At 42.5% G+C, this 18,988-nt stretch overlaps 1 protein-coding gene across 8 annotated transcripts in view; it reads right to left on the bottom strand.

Annotated features, from left to right (window-relative positions):
• The window catches only part of ARHGEF6 (Rac/Cdc42 guanine nucleotide exchange factor 6), a 115,409-nt gene that overhangs the window by 95,201 nt on the left and 1,220 nt on the right, over positions 1-18,988 (bottom strand). For 7 of the 8 annotated variants that reach the window (XM_049872922.1, XM_049872925.1, XM_049872928.1 and 4 more), the window contains exons 2-3: positions 16,569-16,995; positions 15,259-15,342 (exon numbers count right to left, since the gene is read on the bottom strand). In XM_049872922.1, the coding sequence (XP_049728879.1) occupies positions 15,259-15,342; positions 16,569-16,733 (249 nt within the window). In that variant the 5' untranslated portion in view covers positions 16,734-16,995. Of the gene's footprint in view, positions 1-15,258; positions 15,343-16,568; positions 16,997-18,988 lie in introns of those variants that run through there. The other variant, XM_049872923.1, reaches the window with a different exon arrangement.

Below are 18,988 nucleotides of genomic sequence, written 5' to 3'. Positions count from 1 at the left end.
AATTCTTCATCCCACAGGCCTGTACTTTGGGATGGGCACCCATGCTGTTCAAGTGACAAGGCAGATGGAGTGACTCAGGGAGACAGGAGGCAATGAGGGGGTGGGGGCAGATTAGAAGCCATACTGCTTTGAGCTGGTACTGAAAAGAAAGAAAGAAAGAAAGAGGAAAGGAGAGAAGGAGGAGAAAGAAAGAGGAAAGGAAGAAGGAAAGAAAGAAAGAAGGGAGGAAGGGAGGGAAGGAGGAAAGAAGGAAAGAAAGAAAGGAGCACTAACTGAACCGCGTATACATACAATGAAATCCTTCATGGGCAAAACATCTTTTTACAAAGTAGGCATGGTCCAGGAGCAGAATAGGAAATGGTAGGGTGTCCCTGGCAATGGGTTGGTAGTAATGATGGCAGAGAAGGAAGCAGGACTACCAACGGGGGATAAGACAGGGGGGTGAGAGGAGAACCACAGGGATAGAGTTTTCACAGACCAGTCAGCCATGCAGCTATAGCCAGGGCAAGGCAGTCTAAAAGGTACCACCCAGGCTGCTACTGACTGATCAGGAGAGCTGTATGTGTCCCTGATCCCCACCAGGTTCAAAGGTACCACAAAACCAAAATTGCCATTACTGAAACTAGTGCTGTCAAGGGCCTTCCTGGTCACATTAGTGACATTCCACCCAAACATGAGACTTTTCCATAACTTCTGGAAAGTTTTCTCTTGAGACCTAAAGATCCTCCCTGCCTTCTCCATTTTATATGCAAACAAGAAATATATATTTGGTTTCCAAAAAAGGAAACACAAACGGACTTTAAAGAGGTTAAAGGATGTCCAACCTCACTAGAAATCATGGAAATGCAAATTATAGCAATAAACGAAATAACCATTTTCACTCATCAGTTTAGCAAACATTAAAGATGAATAATATCCAGTGTTGAAAAATAAATAGCCAGGGACTATTATTGAAGATGAATAATACCCAGGGACATGAGGAAGAAGCAACTTTCCACACTATTGGTGGGAGTGCAACTTGGTATACTATTTTTGTAGGGCAGTTTACCAGTATCTTTTGAAATTCGAATTATGGTGTTAGCAAAAATATTGAATATACTGCCAAAAGAATGAACAAATCTATCTTGGAAAAAGTACAATCAGAATGCTCCTCAGAAACGAGGATGGCTAGACCTCATTTCACATACTTTGGACATGTTATCAGGTGTTCCTCAAGCTGAAAGAACTGAAGAAAAAATTCAAGCCTCGAGTTGCAATAGTGAAGGATTCCATGGGGAAAATATTAAACGACGCAGGAAACATCAAAACAAGATGGAAAGAATACACAGAGTCATTATACCAAAAAGAATTAGTTGATATTCAACCATTTCAAGAGGTGGCATATGATCAGGAACCGATGGTACTCAAGGAAGAAGTCCAAGCTGCTCTGAAGGCATTGGTGAAAAACAAGGCTCCAGGAATTGATGGAATATCAATTGAGATGTTTCAACAAACAGATGCAGAGCTGGAGGTGCTCACTCATCTATGCCAAGAAATATGGAAGACAGCTTCCTGGCCAACTGACTGGAAGAGATCCATATTTATGCCTATTCCCAAGAAAGGTGATCCAACCGAATGTGGAAATTATAGAACAATATCATTAATATCACACGGAAGCAAAATTTTGCTGAAGATCACTCAAAAACAGCTGCAGCAGTATATCGACAGGGAACTGCCAGAAATTCAGGCCGGTTTCAGAAGAGGACGTGGAACCAGGGATATCATTGCTGATATCAGATGGATCCTGGCTGAAAGCAGAGAATACCAGAAGGATGTTTACCTGTGTTTTATTGACTGTGCAAAGGCATTCGACTGTGTGGATCATAACGAACTATGGATAACACTGTGAAGAATGGGAATTCCAGAACAGTTAATTGTGCTCATGAAGAACTTCTACATAGATCAAGAGGCAGTTGTTCAGACAGAACAAGGGGATACTGATTGCTTTAAAGTCAGGAAAGGTGTGGGCCAGGGTTGTATTCTGTCACCATACCTATTCAATCTGTATGCCGAGCAAATAATACAAAAAGCTGGACAGTGTGAAGAAGAACGGGGCATCAGGATTGGAGGAAGACTCATTAACAACCTGCATTATGCAGATGACACAACCTTGCTTGCTGAAAAGTGAAGAGGACTTGAAGCACGTACTAATGAAGATCAAAAACCACGGCCTTCAGTATGGATTGCACCTCAACACAACGAAAACAAAAATCCTCACAACTGGACCAATATGCAACATGATGATAAATGGAGAAAAGATTGAAGTTGTCAAGGATTTCATATTACTTGGATCCACAATCAACAGCCATGGAAGCGGCAGTCAGGAAATTAAAAGATGCATTGCATTGGGTAAATCTGCTGCAAAGGACCTCTTTAAAGTGTTGAAAAGCAAAGATGTCACCTTGAAGACTAAGGTGCGCCTGACCCAAGCCATAGTATTTTCAATCGAGTCATATGCATGTGAAAGCTCGACAATGAATAAGGAAGACGGAAGAAGAATTGATGCCTTTGAATTGTGGTGTTGGCGAAGAATATTGACTATACCATGGACTGCCAGAAGAACGAACAAATCTGTCTTGGAAGAAGTGCAACCAGAATGCTCGTTAGAAACAAGGATGGCGAGACTGCATCTTACATACTTTGGACATGTTGTCAGGAGGGATCAGTCTCTGAAGAAGAACATCATGCTTGGCAAAGTACAGGGTCAGCGGAAAAGAGGAAGACCCTCAGTGAGGTGGATTGACACAGTGGCTGCAAAAATGGGCTCAAGCATAACAACGATTGTAAGGATGGCACAGGACCGGGCAGTGTTTCGTTCTGTTGTGCATAGGGCTGCTATGAGTCGGAACCTACTCGATGGCCCCTAACAACAACAACAAAAACATGATACAATTAACATGCATACAACCAAAAATGCACTAGCCCTGTTAACATCTTATATTGTATAAGTGAAGAAAACAAAAATATTTGATGTACACATACAAAGAAGAAATAGTTATAGCAATTACAGTCCTCATTTCTGGAATTGGCCATGTGGTCGTAGCTGCTATTTAGAACTACCTTCTTCCACCACCCATTCTGTATTCCCTTTGCCCTCAGTAGCACCTCAGCTGGTGATGTTTCTTTGCCTGGTGGGGTAACACAAACCTTCATTCCTGAAGGGTCTGGGCCATTAGTAGTCATCTTGGAATTGGGTTGCTGCAGTTTTCCATCGGCTTTAATCACAGGGCATGGTAGTACTAAGAAACGTCCTAAGGGATGTCCTGTATTCCAGACATACTCTTCTTTACCTCCATTATGTAATATCCATGCAATTTTCTCTTGGTAATCAGGATCAATCACACCAGCCAATACAGTAACTGTTGTTCCAGAGGCATGAGAAGCCCGAAGTGGCCAGGTGACATTCTTAAACTTCAGTTCATGGAATCAGTGTTGAGTCCCCTGGTGGGAGCATTCCTCCCTTTGGAATTAAGACCTCTAGACCTACAGAGCATAGGGTCACAGGGGCAGGAGCAAAAATTTTACGAGCCGGTCACTAGGGGTAGTAATCAGTGGTGTCACTCCCATATCCACTGAATGATTTCAGGACCAATGAATCCTGGCTATGGGAGAAAGAGTACCACGTATTGGATGCTGGTTTAGAGCATATACAGCGTCTTGAAGAACACTGCCCCAATTCTGCAAGGTATTTCCACCTAGCTGGTGCCGTAATTGTGTCTTTAGAAGACCATTGCACTGTTCTATCAAGACATTTGCTTCAGGTTGATAGGGAACATGGTAAGGCCAGTGAATTTCATGATCATGGGCCCATTGCTGCATTTCATTTGCTGTAAAGTGTGTCACTTGATCCAAGGCAATGCTGATCCATGATGGTGGATAAGCCGTTCTGTACGGATGGTAGTTTTGGCAGAAGCATTGCGTGCAAGGAAGGCATATCTGTATCCAGAGTAAGGGCCTATCACAGTAAGAATGAAACACTGCCTTTTTCATGATGGAAGATGTCCAATGTAATCAACCTGCCACCAGATCGCTGGCTGATCACCTCAAGGAATGGTGCCATATTGTGGACTCAGCGTTAGTTTCTGCTACTGTTAGATTGGGCACTCGGCAGTGGCTGCAGCCAAGTCAGCCTTGGTGAGTGGAAGTCTGTGTTGCTGAGCTCGTGCATAACCTCCATTCCTGCCACTACGGCCACTTTGTTCATGAGCCCATTGGGCATGAAAGGAGTGGCTGGGGAAAGAGGATGAGTGGTTTCCACAGAACGCATCACCCTATCCACTTGATTGTTAAAATCATCTTGTGCTGAGGTTTCCCTTTGATGAGCATTCACATGAGACACAAATATCTTCACTTCTTTGGCCCATTCAAATAGGTCTATCCACATACCTCTTCCCCATACCTCCTTGTCACCAATTTTCCAATCATGTTCCTCCCAAGTCCCTGACCATCCAGGTAAACCACTGGCCACAGCCCACGAATCAGTATACAATCGCAAAACTGGCCATTTCTCCTTCCAAGCAAAGTGGACAACCAGGTGCTTTGCTCAGAGTTCTGCCCATTGGGAGGATTAACCTTCACAACTGTCCTTCAGGGAAGTCCTAGAGGGGCTGTAGTGCTGATGCTGTCCACTTTCAAATGGTGCCTGCATATCTCGCAGAACCACCTGTAACCAGGCATGAGTTTTCTCTTTCTCAGTCAACTGATCATAAGGAACTCCTCATGAGACCATAGGTGCAGGCTGGGAGATGGAAGATAATGTGACAGAAGTGGAGACTATGGGCATTTGGGTCACTTCCACATGCAACTTACTTGTGCCTACAAGTCCTGCTTGGACCCGATCTCGTATATACCACTTCCATTTAATGATGGAATGCTGCTGTGCATGTCTGACTTCATGACTCTGTGGGTCAGATAACAACCAGTTCATGATGGGCAACTCAGGCCACATGGTGACTTGGTGGCCCATGGTTAAGCATGTCTCTATGAAGGTCCAGTAACAATCCATAAGCTATTTCTCAAAAGGACAGTAGTTATCCGTAGAGGATGGCAGGGCTTTGCTCCAAAATCCTAAGGGCCTGCGCTGTGATTCACCAATAGGGGCATGTCAAAGACTCCAAACAGTATCTCTATCTGCCACTGAAACTTCAATACCATTGGATCAGATGGGTCATGTGGCCCAAGTGGTAGAGCCGCTTGCACGGCTCTCTGAACCTGTTGTGGAGCCTTCTCTTGATCTGGGCCCCACTCAAAACTAGCAGCTTTTAGAGTCACTTGACAAATAGGCTGGAGTAGCATACACAAATGAGGGATATGTTGCCTCCAAAATCCAGAGGCCCACCAAGTGTTGTGCCTCCTGTTTAGTTGTGGGGAGACCAGGTGCAATAACTTATCCTTCACTTTAAAAGGAATATCTCAGCATGCCCCACACCACTGGATCCCTAGAAATTTCACTGAGGTGGAAGGCGCCTGAATTGTTGTTGGATTAATTTCCTGCCTTCTAGCATACAAATGTTTCACCAATAAGTCCAGAGTCATCGACGCTTCTTCCTTACTAGGTCCAATCAGCATAATGTCATCCATGTAATGGACCAATGTGATGTCTTTTGGAAGGTAAAGGCAATCAAGGTCCCTGAGGACTAAATTATGACATAGGGCTGGAGAGTTGATGTTGTTCTGAGGTAGGCAACTGAAGGTGTATTGTTGGACTTGCCAACTAAAGGCAAATTGCTGCTGGTGGTCCTTCAAAACAGGTATGGAGAAAAAGGCATTAGCCAGATCAATAGCTACATACCAGGTACCAGGAGATGTATTAATTTGCACAAGCAACGAAACCATGTCTGGAACAGCAGCTGCCATTGAGTCACCACCTGGTTAAGTTTTCAATAATCCACTGTCATTCACCTAGATCCATTAGTTTTTTGCACAGGCCAAATAGGTGAGTTGAATGGGGATGTGCTGGGAATGACCACCCCTGCATCCTTCAAGTCCTTCATGGTGGCAGTAATCTCTGTAATCCCTCCAGGAATGTGGTATTGCTTTTGGTTTACTATTTTCCTTGGTAGGGGAAGTTCTAATGGCTTCCATTTGGCTTTTCCTATCATAATAGCCCTTCTTCCATTCGTCAGGAATCCAACGTGGGGGTTCTGCCAGTTGCTGAGTATATGTATTACAATTATTCATTCCTGAACTGGGGAAATCACTACAGAATGAGTTTGGGGACCCACTGGACTCACTGTGAGTAGAATCTGAGCTAAGACTCCATTAATAACCTGACTTCCATATGCCCCCACTATGACTGGTGGGCCACAGTGATGTTTTGGGATTAGTGTCAGTTCAGAGCCAGTATCCAGTAATCACCCAAAAGTTTTACTATTTCCTTTTCCCCAGTGAACAGTTACCCTCGTAAAAAGCTGTAGATTCCTTTGGGGAAGGATGGGAGAAAGATTACCGGTATAAATTTTTGGCAGTGTAGTGGGGTCCTTCTTCAAGGGGACCCAGCCTCCCCTTCATTCAAGGGGTTGTGGGTCTGTAAACTCACTCAAGTCTGGAATTTGATTGAGGTGCCATGACTCTCTATTCTGGCAATTTGAGTTAGACTGACATTCACTTGACCTAGAATTCTTCTGCTTGTACAGATCAAGTAAATAGTAGATTTTCAATTGATTTCTATCTTAGGGACACCGTGACTAAGTAGCCAACACCGTAAGTCCATAGGAGTCAGACTATTCTGATTGCTGTTTGACTTTACTATCCATTACAGTAACCACATCCACCTTGTCTTTGTTGATTGAGTGTCGCCACTCGGCACCTACTACCATGGGGTCCAATCAGCCCCATTGTAGTTAAACAAAAGAACCAAACCCACTGCTGTTGAGTCAATTCTGACTCATAGTAACCCTAAAGGACTGAGTAGAACTGCCTCGTAGGGCTTCCAAGGAGTGGCTGGTGGATTCGAACTGCTGACCTTTTGGTCAGCAGCTGTAGCTCTTATCCACTACGCCACCAGGGTTTCCCCCCATTGTAATTAGGTGTCTTAATTCAGTTAGGGCAGTTCCCACTGTCAAATCTGACTTACCTAAAATAGCAGTCACAGCAGTCTTCAAAGACACTGGGGTTCCCGTCATAAATTTGTTCCTCACTGTTGTGGTAAAAGGTGGGTCCTCTGGGCACTCCATGTGTGGGTTTGTGGATATAACCTTATAAATCCACTCTAGCATGCCAATTTCCCTAAGCTTTTGGATTCATTCTTCTACAGTATACAAAGGCAGGTCTGGCACTTCAACTTGATTTTGTGTGGGCCACCAAGTAATCCATGCTTCAGCAAACCAACCAAATATACTATTAGATCCTTTTCTTACCTCTTAAGCTGAAACACTGAATGAAAGATCTATGTTTAATGGGCCCATATCAATACACTCAGACTGACCCAACTTTATGTTCCTTGCATCATTATCCCACACTCTTAATAGCCATTCCCACACATATTTCCCAGGTTTCTGTTTGCACATATGAGAAAGCTCACGTAGTTCTTTTGGAGTGTAGCATACCTCCTCCTGGGTCATACTTTGTACCTCACCTTTTTGGGGCTTGCTAGGACAAGTTTAATTATAGGTATAGAAGCAAAAATGCATGGTGGGGATATGTTCTGAGAACATTCAGCAATGCCTTATAAGGTACCTGCCTTAGGTAATGCCCCAGGCAATGACTCAGACATCTCCCCAGACCATGACTCAGATACCCAGGTGACATCTCATACAAAGGCTTTTCAGACACAGCTGGTTAATCTCATCGGATGGGGATGGAGGTGCTAATGGTTTTACTGTGAAGGGTGGCTTAGCAGAAAAAGATGGAGAAATCTCCAGTTGGGAGTGAGAGGAGTGGTTTTGTTGGCAGAAGTGATTTAACTGAATTTAGGGGCTCAGTGTCCCCAGCTTCCTGATTATCCACCCATATGGCCCCATCCCAAGTTTCAAGATTCCATTTCTTCCCAATCAGTGCCCTCCCATTAACTTCAGACACCATTCGAGGTTGGGAATTAAATTTGCATTGAAAGTCAGCCACTCTTATGGTTAAGACTCTGGGTTTGATTTTCAGCAATATCAGCTCTGTTACTACAAGAAATACGGCTTTCTTTCAAGGCACAAGTGGACACTTTAGGTCATTTATGCAGTGCTTGAGCTGTGACTCTGAAGCCCTGAGCTCTTCTCTTTCTTTCGTCACTTTGTCTAGTGAAAGTAGGACCAATCAACTAGCTTCCTTATACTTCTCATTCTGATGAAATTGTAGAAAGGTATCAGACATACAATCACTCAGAGCCTCGCCTCTCACCAATACCTGATCTATTGGTGGTGATATTTTGCATATTCCTATTGCCACCTCATGCAATGTATTAGCAGTGCCCTCTTTACTACTGGAAGCAGAGTCATCCACATCTTTAAGACTAACCAGATTTGAGAACCAATTTTGTTTCTCTAGAACCACTCTTGGTATCAAATGTCTTAGCTGGGTTCTCTAGAGAAGCAAAACAAGTGAAGTGTAACAATGTATAGAGAGAGATTGATATCAAGAAATGGCTCATGTGGTTGTAGAGACTGGAAATTCCCAAGTGCATGGGTCAGGCTGGAGGCTTCTCCTGACTCACATAGCTACAGGAGCTGGTAAACCCCAGATCAGCAGGTCAGACAGCAGGCCTCTGGCTCACAGGCTGCAGAAGCCAATGAATCCCAAGATCAGCAGGCCACTGGCTCACAAGCTGTGGAGACTGATGACTCCCAAGATCGACAGGTAAGCTGCTAGCTCAAGTCCCAAGAACCACAGGCCTGATGAACAGGAGGCAGCTGCAACATCCAGAGTGAGCAAAAGCCAGCGAGCTTTGTCAGAAAGTCCACCTATATTGGATGCAGGCCACACCCCCAAGGAAACTGTCTTTCAATTGATTGGCTGCTCATAACAGATCTTATCATGGAGGTGAATACATTAAATCAGATCTCATTATGAAGGCTATCACATCATTACATAGCTGCCAAACTTTGTCATAACTGCCAAAGCACTGAGAATCATGGCCTAGTCAAGTTGACAGACAACCTTAACCATCACATGCATATATACACCATGACCAAGTGGGGTTTATTCCAGGAATGCAAGGTTGATTTAACATACAAAAATCAATGTAATAAAGGACAAAACTGCATAATCGTCTCAATTGACACAGAAAAAGCATTTGACAAAAATCCAACACCCTTTCATGATAAATACACTCAACAAACAAGGAAACCCAATAAAAGTCATCAGGAACAAGACAAGGATGTCCACTCTTATCACTTCTATTCAACATTGTACTGGACATTCTAACTAGGGCAATTAGGCTAGAATGAGAAAAAGGCATCTATATTGGAAAGAAAGACGTAAACCCATCTCTATTTGCAGATTACACAATCTTGCGTATAGAAAATTATAAGGAATCCACTAAAAAACCATTAGAACTAACAAACAAGTTCAGCCGGGTTGGAGGATACAAGATCAACATACAAAAATCAATTGCATTTCTATACACTTACAATGAACCATCTGAAAATGAAATTACAAAAACAGTTCTATTTACAATAGCATAAAAAGTAAGGAAATATTTAGGAATAAATCAAACCAAGAAAATACAAGACTTACTCCCTGAAAAAACACAAAACATTGTGAATGGGAAGGCATCACACATTCATGGATTGGAAGACTTGATATTGCTAAGATGGAAATACTCCCCAAAGAAATCTACAGAATCGACACAATTCCTATCAAAATCCCAGCTATTCATTTGTTTTTTCAAAAATGAATAAACTGATCCTAAAATTCATATGGACATGCTAAGGAGCCAGAATAGCCAACGTGATTCTGAAAACAAAGAACAAAGTTGGAGGACACACACTTCCAGATTTTAAAACTTACTACAAAACTACAGTAAACAGTTCAATGGGGGAAAGAATGGTCTTTTCAACAGGTGTTGATGAAGAAACTGATATCCATATGCAGAAGAATGAAGTTGGACCCCTACTTCACACCATATACAAAAATTAACTCAAAATAGATCAATGACCTAAATGTAAGAGCTAAAACCATACAACTTTTAGAAGAAAACATCAGTTTAAGTCTCTGTGATTTTGGACTAGGCAATGGTTTCTTAGATATGACACCAAGAGCACTAATAACAAAAGAAAAAATTATATGAATTGGACTTCATCAAATTAAAAAATATTTATACTTCAAAGAACACTGTGATGTTTAAGGTTGTAGATCAGCCTGGCTGGGCCATGGTTCTCAGCAGCTTGGCAGTTATGTAATGATGCAGTTTGGCAGTTATGTAATGATGTAATTTGGCAGTTATGTAATGATGTTGGCATCTTCCATGATGTGATCTGATGTGATCAGCCAATCAGTTGTAATGGGAGTTTTCTCAGGGATGTGGTCTGTATCTGACATACATATGGACATTCTGGCAAAGCTCACTTGCTTGCTCTGGATCCTACACCTGGCTTGTCAATACCTGACCTCCAGTTCTTGGGACCTGAGCCAGCTGCCTGCCGTGTTGCCTGCTGATCTTGGGATCCGTCAGTTTTTGCAGCCTGTGAGCCAATGGCTTGCCATCTTACCTGCCAATCTTGGGATTTCTTGGCCTCTGCAGCCTGTGAGCCAGTAGCCTGCTGTCTTACCTGCTGGTCTTGGATTCATCAGCCTCCACAACCCATGAGCCAGTGGCCTGCCATCTGACCTGCCGATCTTGGGTTCGTCAACCCCTGCAGCTATGTGAGTCAGGAGAAGCCTCCAGCCTGACGCCTGACCCACGGTCGTGGGACTTGCCAGCCTTTACAACCATGTGAGCCATTTCCTTGAGATAAATTTCTCTCTCTCTCTCTCTATACATATATCTGTATCTATATGTATGTATGTATAGGCTTCACTGGTTTTGCTTCTCTAGAAAACCCAGCCTAAGACAGACACTATCAAGGTTAGGGAGGGGCTTCAGTGAGCACTTTGTTTCCCAGGTGGCTCAGCAGAGTTCCCAACCAGTTACTAGCTGTGTGATTCTCTAGAGACCCTAAGGCACCACAGCCACGTGAGAACACAAAGATGGAAGTCACTTGCACAGGCCAACCGGACACCCAAACAGATGGTCAGAAGGTGGCAGCTGTTTAATGTGGCCCCCATGTCCCACAACCTGATACTCAATTTATCAGTGTGGTGATGCATCTCTGGCTCCATTCTTACTCTATTCCCAAACTGATTATTTCAAGCTGTCATTCTTTCTTTAGATAAATAATAATGTGTTCTGGACAACAGTCAAGCCCTGCTCTTTTTGTTTTTCATACATTCACAGTTTTATACAGTCAACAAAGTATCTCAACCATATCCTATTCCATGCACTCTGTATGCTGTGCAAATAATCTGAGAAGCTGGACCATATGCAGAAGAACGGGGCACCAGGATTGGAGGAAAACTCATTAGCAACCTGAGTTATGCAGATGTCACAATCTTGCTTGCGGAAAGTGAAGAGGACTTGAAGCATTTACTAATGAAGATCAAAGACCACAGCCTTCGGTATGGATTACACACCTCAACACAAAGAAAACAAAAACCCTCACAACTGAACCAATAAGCAACATCGTGATAAATGGAGAAAAGATTGAAGCTGTCAAGGATTTCGTGTTACTTGGATCCACAATCAACACCCATGGAAGCAGCAGTCAAGAAATCAAAAGACACATTGCATTAGGCAAATCTGCTGCAAAAAACCTCTTTAAAGTGTTGAAAAGCAAAGATGTCACCTTGAAGACTAAGATGTGCCTGACCCAAGCCATGGTGTTTTCAGTGGCCTCCTATGCATGTGAAAGCTAGACGATGAGTAAGGAAGACCGAAGAAGAATTGATGCCTTTGAATTGTGGTGTTGGGGAAGAATATTGAATATACCATGGACTGCCAAAAGAATGAACAAATCTGTCTTGGAAGAAGTATAGCCAGAGTGCTCCTTAGAGGCAAGGATGGCGAGACTACGTCTCAAATACTTTGGACATGTTGTCAGGAGGGATCAGTCCCTGAAGAAGGACATCATGCTTGGCATAGTAGAGGGTCAGAGAAAAAGACGAAGACCCTCAACAAGATGGATTGACACAGTGGCTGCAACAATGGGCGCAAGCATGGCAACAATTGTGAGGATAGCGCAGGACCAGGCAGTGTTTCGATTTGTTGTACATAGGGTGGCTATGAGTTGGAACTGACTCAATGGCACCTAACAACAACAACATGCCATGCACTGTGCTAGGCACTTTGCACCTTCAAGGTACTCTACCTAAAGTGACTTTTGCAAATATTTGTTTTGATCCCCTGGTGTTATGGATTGAATTGTGTCCCCCCAAAATGTGTGTCAACTTGGCTAGGCCAGGATTCTCAGTATTGTGTGGTTGTCCACTGTTTTGTGATCTGATGTGATTATTCTATGTGTTGTAAATCCTAACCTCTGTGTTAGTTAGGCAGGGTTAGAGGCAGTTTTGTTAATGAGGCAGGACTCAATCTACAAGATTATGTTGTATGTTCAGTCAGCGTATTTTGAGATATAAAAAAGAATCAAGCAGAGAGGAAAGGGACCTCCTACCACCAAGAAAGAAGACCCAGGAGCGGATCATGTCTTTTGGAACCAGAGTGCTTGCACTGAGAAACTCCTAGACCAGAGGAAGAGTGATGACAAGGACTTTCCCCCAGAACTGACAGAGACAGAAAGCATTCCCCAGGAGCTGGTGCCCTGAATTTGGACTTCTAGCCTCCTAGATTGTGAGAGAATAGATTTCTGTTTGTTAAAGCCATCCACCTGTGGAATTTCTGTTATAGCAGCACTAGATAACTAGACATCTAGCTACCTGGAGCTTGAGACTGGATGGTCAGCATTCTTGGCTGCTGGGTGTTCCCCACTCAACTTTCAGTCTCCTTCCTTATGTACTGATTTTATTGGACTTCTCTTACAGTTCTAGGAGTGCCTCAGTATGACTCTCATGTACTTCTTTTAGGTATACTTTTGCACACAACAGTGCAAAGAACACTACTTAGTAATAACACTAATAGTGAACAGCTATTGTGTATGTCTTCTGTGCAATGATATATTAAGTGCCTTAGATGTATTGTCTCATTTGATCCTTAAAACAACCTCATGTAGTAGATATTATTAATGTCCCTATTTTACAGATGAGGAAACTGGAGTATATTGAAATCAAGTAACTTTTCCCAGAGTCACACTATCAGTAACTGGAGAATCAAAAATCCAAACCCAGGTCTGTCAAACTAGAGAATACATGCGCTTAAACAAGATGCCAGATACTGCCTTACTACAATGTTCATAACGGTTAGCCTGAATCATCAAAAAGAGATAAAAATATGCCCAGTGCCTTCCATTTAAGAAGATAGAAAATTGTGATATACTTTTTAGAAAGATTTCCATCCAAAGTGGATAAAAAGATTCTAAGCATTGGTGCTTGAAGGAGTAAGCATTAGTCAGTAGGAAAATCTGCTTTTGTGGGACAACTCATTCCCCAACAACATGAGGCCCAGGAGGTGTTTCTGTATCATCTAGTATTCTTAGAACTGCAAAGAAGCTCAGTATACCTTCTGGCAGCTTCAAAGTGCAGAAATCATTGGCAGTCTCACCATGTTTTTATGTGACAAATAAAAAAGAAAATACCATGATCTGTTTCATTGTAGACATCATTCTATAAGCGACATAGAGTGGACTCAAGCCACACCTACCTCAAAAACCATGCTTACACATACACGCTGACACTCACACACACACAGAGAGAGAGAGACCTCAAACCGGACAATAGGGAAACCTGGAATAAAATATTCTGAGACAACTGTAGCCTGGTGCTAAAACTAACTTTAGGAAAAATTGTGAAGGAAGCAAAGGTTATCGGGGCAAAGCTATTACTACTGCTAATAATTATAACAGCTGCCACTTGGATTATACTTATTACAGGCCAGGGATCTTTATGTGTATCAATTCATTGAAATCTCACTCCAATACCATGAGATAGGTGCCACTAGTATTCCTATTTTACAGGTGGGGAGACCAAGGCATAGAGAGGTTAAGTAATGTGCCCAATGTCACAAAGCTACGAGTGACAGAGAAGTGAGATTTGAACCCAAGCAGTCTAGCTCCAGGGTCCATGCACCAAACTACTACAAATATTGCTTCTCCACAAATACTACTACTAATGCTAGCCTACTTGTATACAGTGCTTCTTAGGTCCCTGGCCCTGTGCTGAGCACTCTACATACATTATCTCATAGATCTTAAATTATTATGCGGTATTTCATTTCATTCTTAAAGCAATCCCACGAGGTAACCAGTTGCCATGGAGTCAATTCCAAATCATGGCAACTCCACGTGTGTCAGAGTAGAACTGTTCTCTGTAGGGTTTTCAGTGGCTGATTTTGGGGAAGTAGATCCCTAGGTCTTTCTTCCAAGTCGCCTCTGGGTGGACTCAAACCTCCAACCTTTCAGTCAGCAACCAAGCATAGAAACCATTTGTACCATCCAGGGACTTCTGCTCCATGAGGTAGATATTATTAATGTCTCCATTTTACAGATAATAAAACACTGAGGACAGAGAAGTTAATTAACTTGACATACAGGTGACAGTATCACCTCCCTTTCGGTAACACCCCTTACACACCCTGAAGGGACCCATACAATACACAATAATGCAATATAATTTAATATCCAATTTCTACCTAGGGCCAGGTTCTCTCAGTTTTTCAAGGCCTCTGTTCTAAAGTGCCAGTGGAAAAAAGTGACAGTGGACTTTCCTCTCTTCCCAAGTCAGGGGAATTAGCAGTGACCCTCTGCAGCCAGTGGCCCACTTTTGGTTTCCCTCAGTAGAGAAGCATACCCACATAAGCTCTGTCACTGGAAGCCTGCTCTCAGAGCTTGGATGCAGTAGCTAAAAGGCATCATTTTTTGAGTTTTGACTCCTTCTTTTTTGGAAGTGATTCCTGCAAAAGACAGACTAGCAGTCCACCACTGGGGACAGCCACCAATCTCAACTACGGTTTCCATAAAATGCTATCTCTGTGTAACTCGGTGGTCACTGACAGTGAAAATAAACCAAGGACTTTTACTACAAGACCATCTTCATCAGCAGAGTGAAAAATGAGGACAATGAGGAAGGCAAGCCAGGTAGACTTACCTCCACTTGAAGTGTTGCACATCCTTTCAGGAAGTCATTGATGTTGTTGGTGCAGTCTGCTTCGGTTTGGGGCTCCAGGCAATACTAGAAAAATACAATCATATGTCACTTGGAGACTGTCATGCCTTGACCAGCAGACCATATTCATCTCTCACTGATAATTAGATAAGGTAGGTTTTTTTTCAGCCAGGGGCAACACTGCTGTGAAACCAGGAAGAGAAATACCCACTGAAGGAAGTGATGAAAAACCTAAACGGTCGGTCTTTGTTTCAAATGTCCCCAAATCTTTAGTTCCCGGCTGTCTCTCCTGACAAACTTCTTCTCATGTCTTCTGCCAAAGGGTAGTGAGGCCAAATCAGAGAGATCAAGGCAGCTTTTTGAACTTGGTTAATGTTTTCAATTGAGGAAGAAATACCTAATACTTCCCTGCCCCCTCCTCCTGAAAATCATTAAAATTACATTCTCCTCTTTGCTGTTCTCTACGCTTTATCACATTTCTCTCCATTTTATCACCATGTCTCAAGTTTAAGAGATAATAAGCAAATCGATTTGTTCAATACAAATCCAAACTGGCTCAAGAAGGCAAAAGAGGTATGCTGACAGTCACAGCCCCTGCCGACTTTAAGAAAATAATTGTAGGACCCTATCTTTAAACTTACCTAAAGTGCTCACTTTAGAAATTACACATTTTCACAATTATGAATTTCCAACATTAAAAATCTAGGATTTTATTTTTTTAAGAGAGTCAGGTTAGTTTCGCTTTGAGGCCACGTTGCATTTGAAATATATATTTGGTTTCTATCATTTTTACAAACCTTCTCTGATATTTTGAACTGTTTCTCCTAGTTGCAAAATAGTCTGTCCTTCAGTGGATATTTTATCTTATTGTAAAGGAAATCTATGTTAATCTTAGTCAAACTGTCAACAAACACCATCAATATTGATTATAAATCATCCCATTATTCCACAGACTCATATGTCCCCAAATTCAAAACATGTCTTCGGTACACAGGAAGGTGTAGCGTGCAGTTCTGTGACAGAGCAAGCTTGTGATATGGGTGTCTTCTTGTCCCCTGTTGCCAGCGGTGGAAAGATTTTTACTATACCAACATTTGGGGTCCAATTACTACAGGACAAGATTTTGTTTTCTGATTTTTTCTGACTACACACACAGTAAGAAAGAATATCTAACCCTTAGAAAGATATTAAAGTAAAAGATCCCACAACCTGGGCGATAGAAAATTCCAAGAGTTGCACTATTGCTGCTCTCTGGTGGTAAGCAATCCCAAAGATAGGCAAGTCTACCTTACCTTTTCCACAGAGCCAGGAACAAGTCTGTTGATAAGTTTACACAGCACTACCCCATTTTTCAGCGAGGACTTCAAGAACTCCTCCGGATCACAGATGGTCTTTTTGGGAGAATCTAAAACTCCCAGAGAGATAAGCCATGTCACGATTCTCTCTTCTGGATTCATTGCTGAGGACTGTAAGCTCCACACAGCTCTCCGGGGCAGCTGCAAGGACTAAGCCACATCCGCGATTGCATCTGCTGTTGTCTTCCTTTTTATGAGTTCTCTTCTGGTGCGTGCAAAGCAAAGGTTTAAAACAACTTTCCTTAGACCGACAGGGGAACCCACTCAAAATATGGGATTTTCAAACCACGGAGATCACACTCAAAGATGAGGAAAGAGAATGAATGTGGCAATCCTGGACAGCACTGGTTTCCTTTTTCAAAACCTACAAAACACATTGGCTAGGATTAAAAAAAGAAGAACACACGGTCACACCCCCAAAGAGGGGGAAAAAAAAAAAAAAACCAGTGCATGAAGCTGTAAGGGAAGGAAGTGAGGAAGATGCTGGGGAGGGAGCAGAGAGTAGGAAACAAGTGCTCTTGGAAAACAGAGGTGAGCCAGCCCTTCAGGGGACCTTGGAAAGGAGACACCCATGGGCCAGTCTGGGAAAATGCTGTCAATAAATAGTCTAGTCCCAGTGAAAATCTGGCTTCTGTCAGGAGGAGAATGCCAACTGGCTCTTAGGTCAGACAGGTCTGAACCTCGTGGGGAGCTGTGCTGGCACAACAGGGCTTGAAGAAGGTAAGGCTAAGAAAATTCTTCCTCCAAGAAAAGGCTGGATGTCATCATACTATCTAACAGAGATGGTGTGTCATGATCATTTCTTGCAAAACACGTTGAATTGTACAGTGACAACGTGCCAAGTGAATGAAGATTGTGCCTGCTGTCAGCCATCTCTGTGTATAAGCAGAAGCTTAGAAGAATGGCATTTTACTTTGCAGCCAAAAAGCTATGTTTAGGGAAATGGGCTAAGGATAACATCTGACATCCTGTTTACTTGCATTCTTTAGCAATTCTTTTTCTGGACCTGGTTCCACCACGCAATCCAGCTGTAGTACCCTTAGCAAAGGCTCAGACACAGTCTCATGAGAGAGTAAAATACACTTGAAAACAGAACATCTGAGAACAAAAGAGCACTTGTTCACACTGTCTACACTACGGTCAGGGAGGCTGATGTTTTCCCAACAAGAAACACTTCGCATTAAAAATGCTCTCTGAGACTATGTTGGCATCTCCAGTCTGGAGGGGAGATGAGAGAGCAGAGGCGGTCAGAAGCTGGCCGAATGGACACGAAAATAGAGAGTGGAGGGAAGGAGTGTGCTGTCTCATTAGGGGGCGAGTAATTAGGAGTATATAGCAAGGTATATATAACGTTTTGCACGAGAGACTGACTTGATTTGTAAACTTTCACTTAAGGCACAATAAAAATTAAAAAAAAAAAACCCTATGGAACAGTTCTGCTCTGTAACACGTGAAGTTTCCATGACTTGGAATCAACTTGATGGCAACAGGTATATAAAACATTTTAACATTCTTAAAAAAAAAAAAACACCCTTCAAAACCACCAGGGGATGGCATCTAAACACACTTTAAGCTATAAAATGGCAAGTAACATCCCTTACAGTATGTCTTTAAGGTTATTTGTCATAACTATTATTAGGAAATAAAGGAAAGTTACTTGATTAAAAACAAAATTCTCTGGGGAAAAAAAAAGTTAGTCTGTAAGAAAAGATCTTCATTATCCTCAAATATTTTCAGAACCAGCTGAAATAGTCACACTATTGGGAAATTTATCATAAGATCAACCTTTAATAAAAAAAGCGGTTAATCGCTCAGGCTGCTAACCAAAAAGGTCAGCAGTTCAAATCCACCAGCCACTCCTCCGAAACTCTATGGGGCAGTTCTACTCTGTCCTGTAGGGTAGGTATGAGTCAGAATCAACTCAATGGCAATAGGTATGTGGGTAAATGCACCACTACCCCTTTACTTCATGCATGGGCAGACACTGCCAGCCAATCTAGCTCTTTCCTGCTAAGCTTCACAATCCTTCTCAACAGAGGTTCAGGCACCTACTACCAAATAATTAGCTTAAATCACTCTGCTAAATACTTTCAAGGCTGTCTCTTCTTGTTCTGTCACGACACTTACGCCACTTTATTTATGTTATTGCTTATTGATCTATCTCCCCCACCAGAACACAAGCTCCCTCGAGTAGGGATCTCATCTGTCTTGTTTACTGCTGTGTTCCCAGCACAGTGTCTGGTACACAGTAGATGTTCAAAACTGCTGACTGATGAATGTACTTGTATGGTGTCCCTGTATAGACGCTACATGACTATAATGATTGTTTGTTTTTAATGGCTTAAACCAGACATTTT

Source organism: Elephas maximus, chromosome X (genome assembly GCF_024166365.1).
Source record: "Elephas maximus indicus isolate mEleMax1 chromosome X, mEleMax1 primary haplotype, whole genome shotgun sequence".
Lineage (NCBI taxonomy): Eukaryota > Metazoa > Chordata > Mammalia > Proboscidea > Elephantidae > Elephas > Elephas maximus.
Note: the sequence above shows the minus strand (reverse complement) of the source record. Positions and strands in the feature narration are given on the sequence as shown.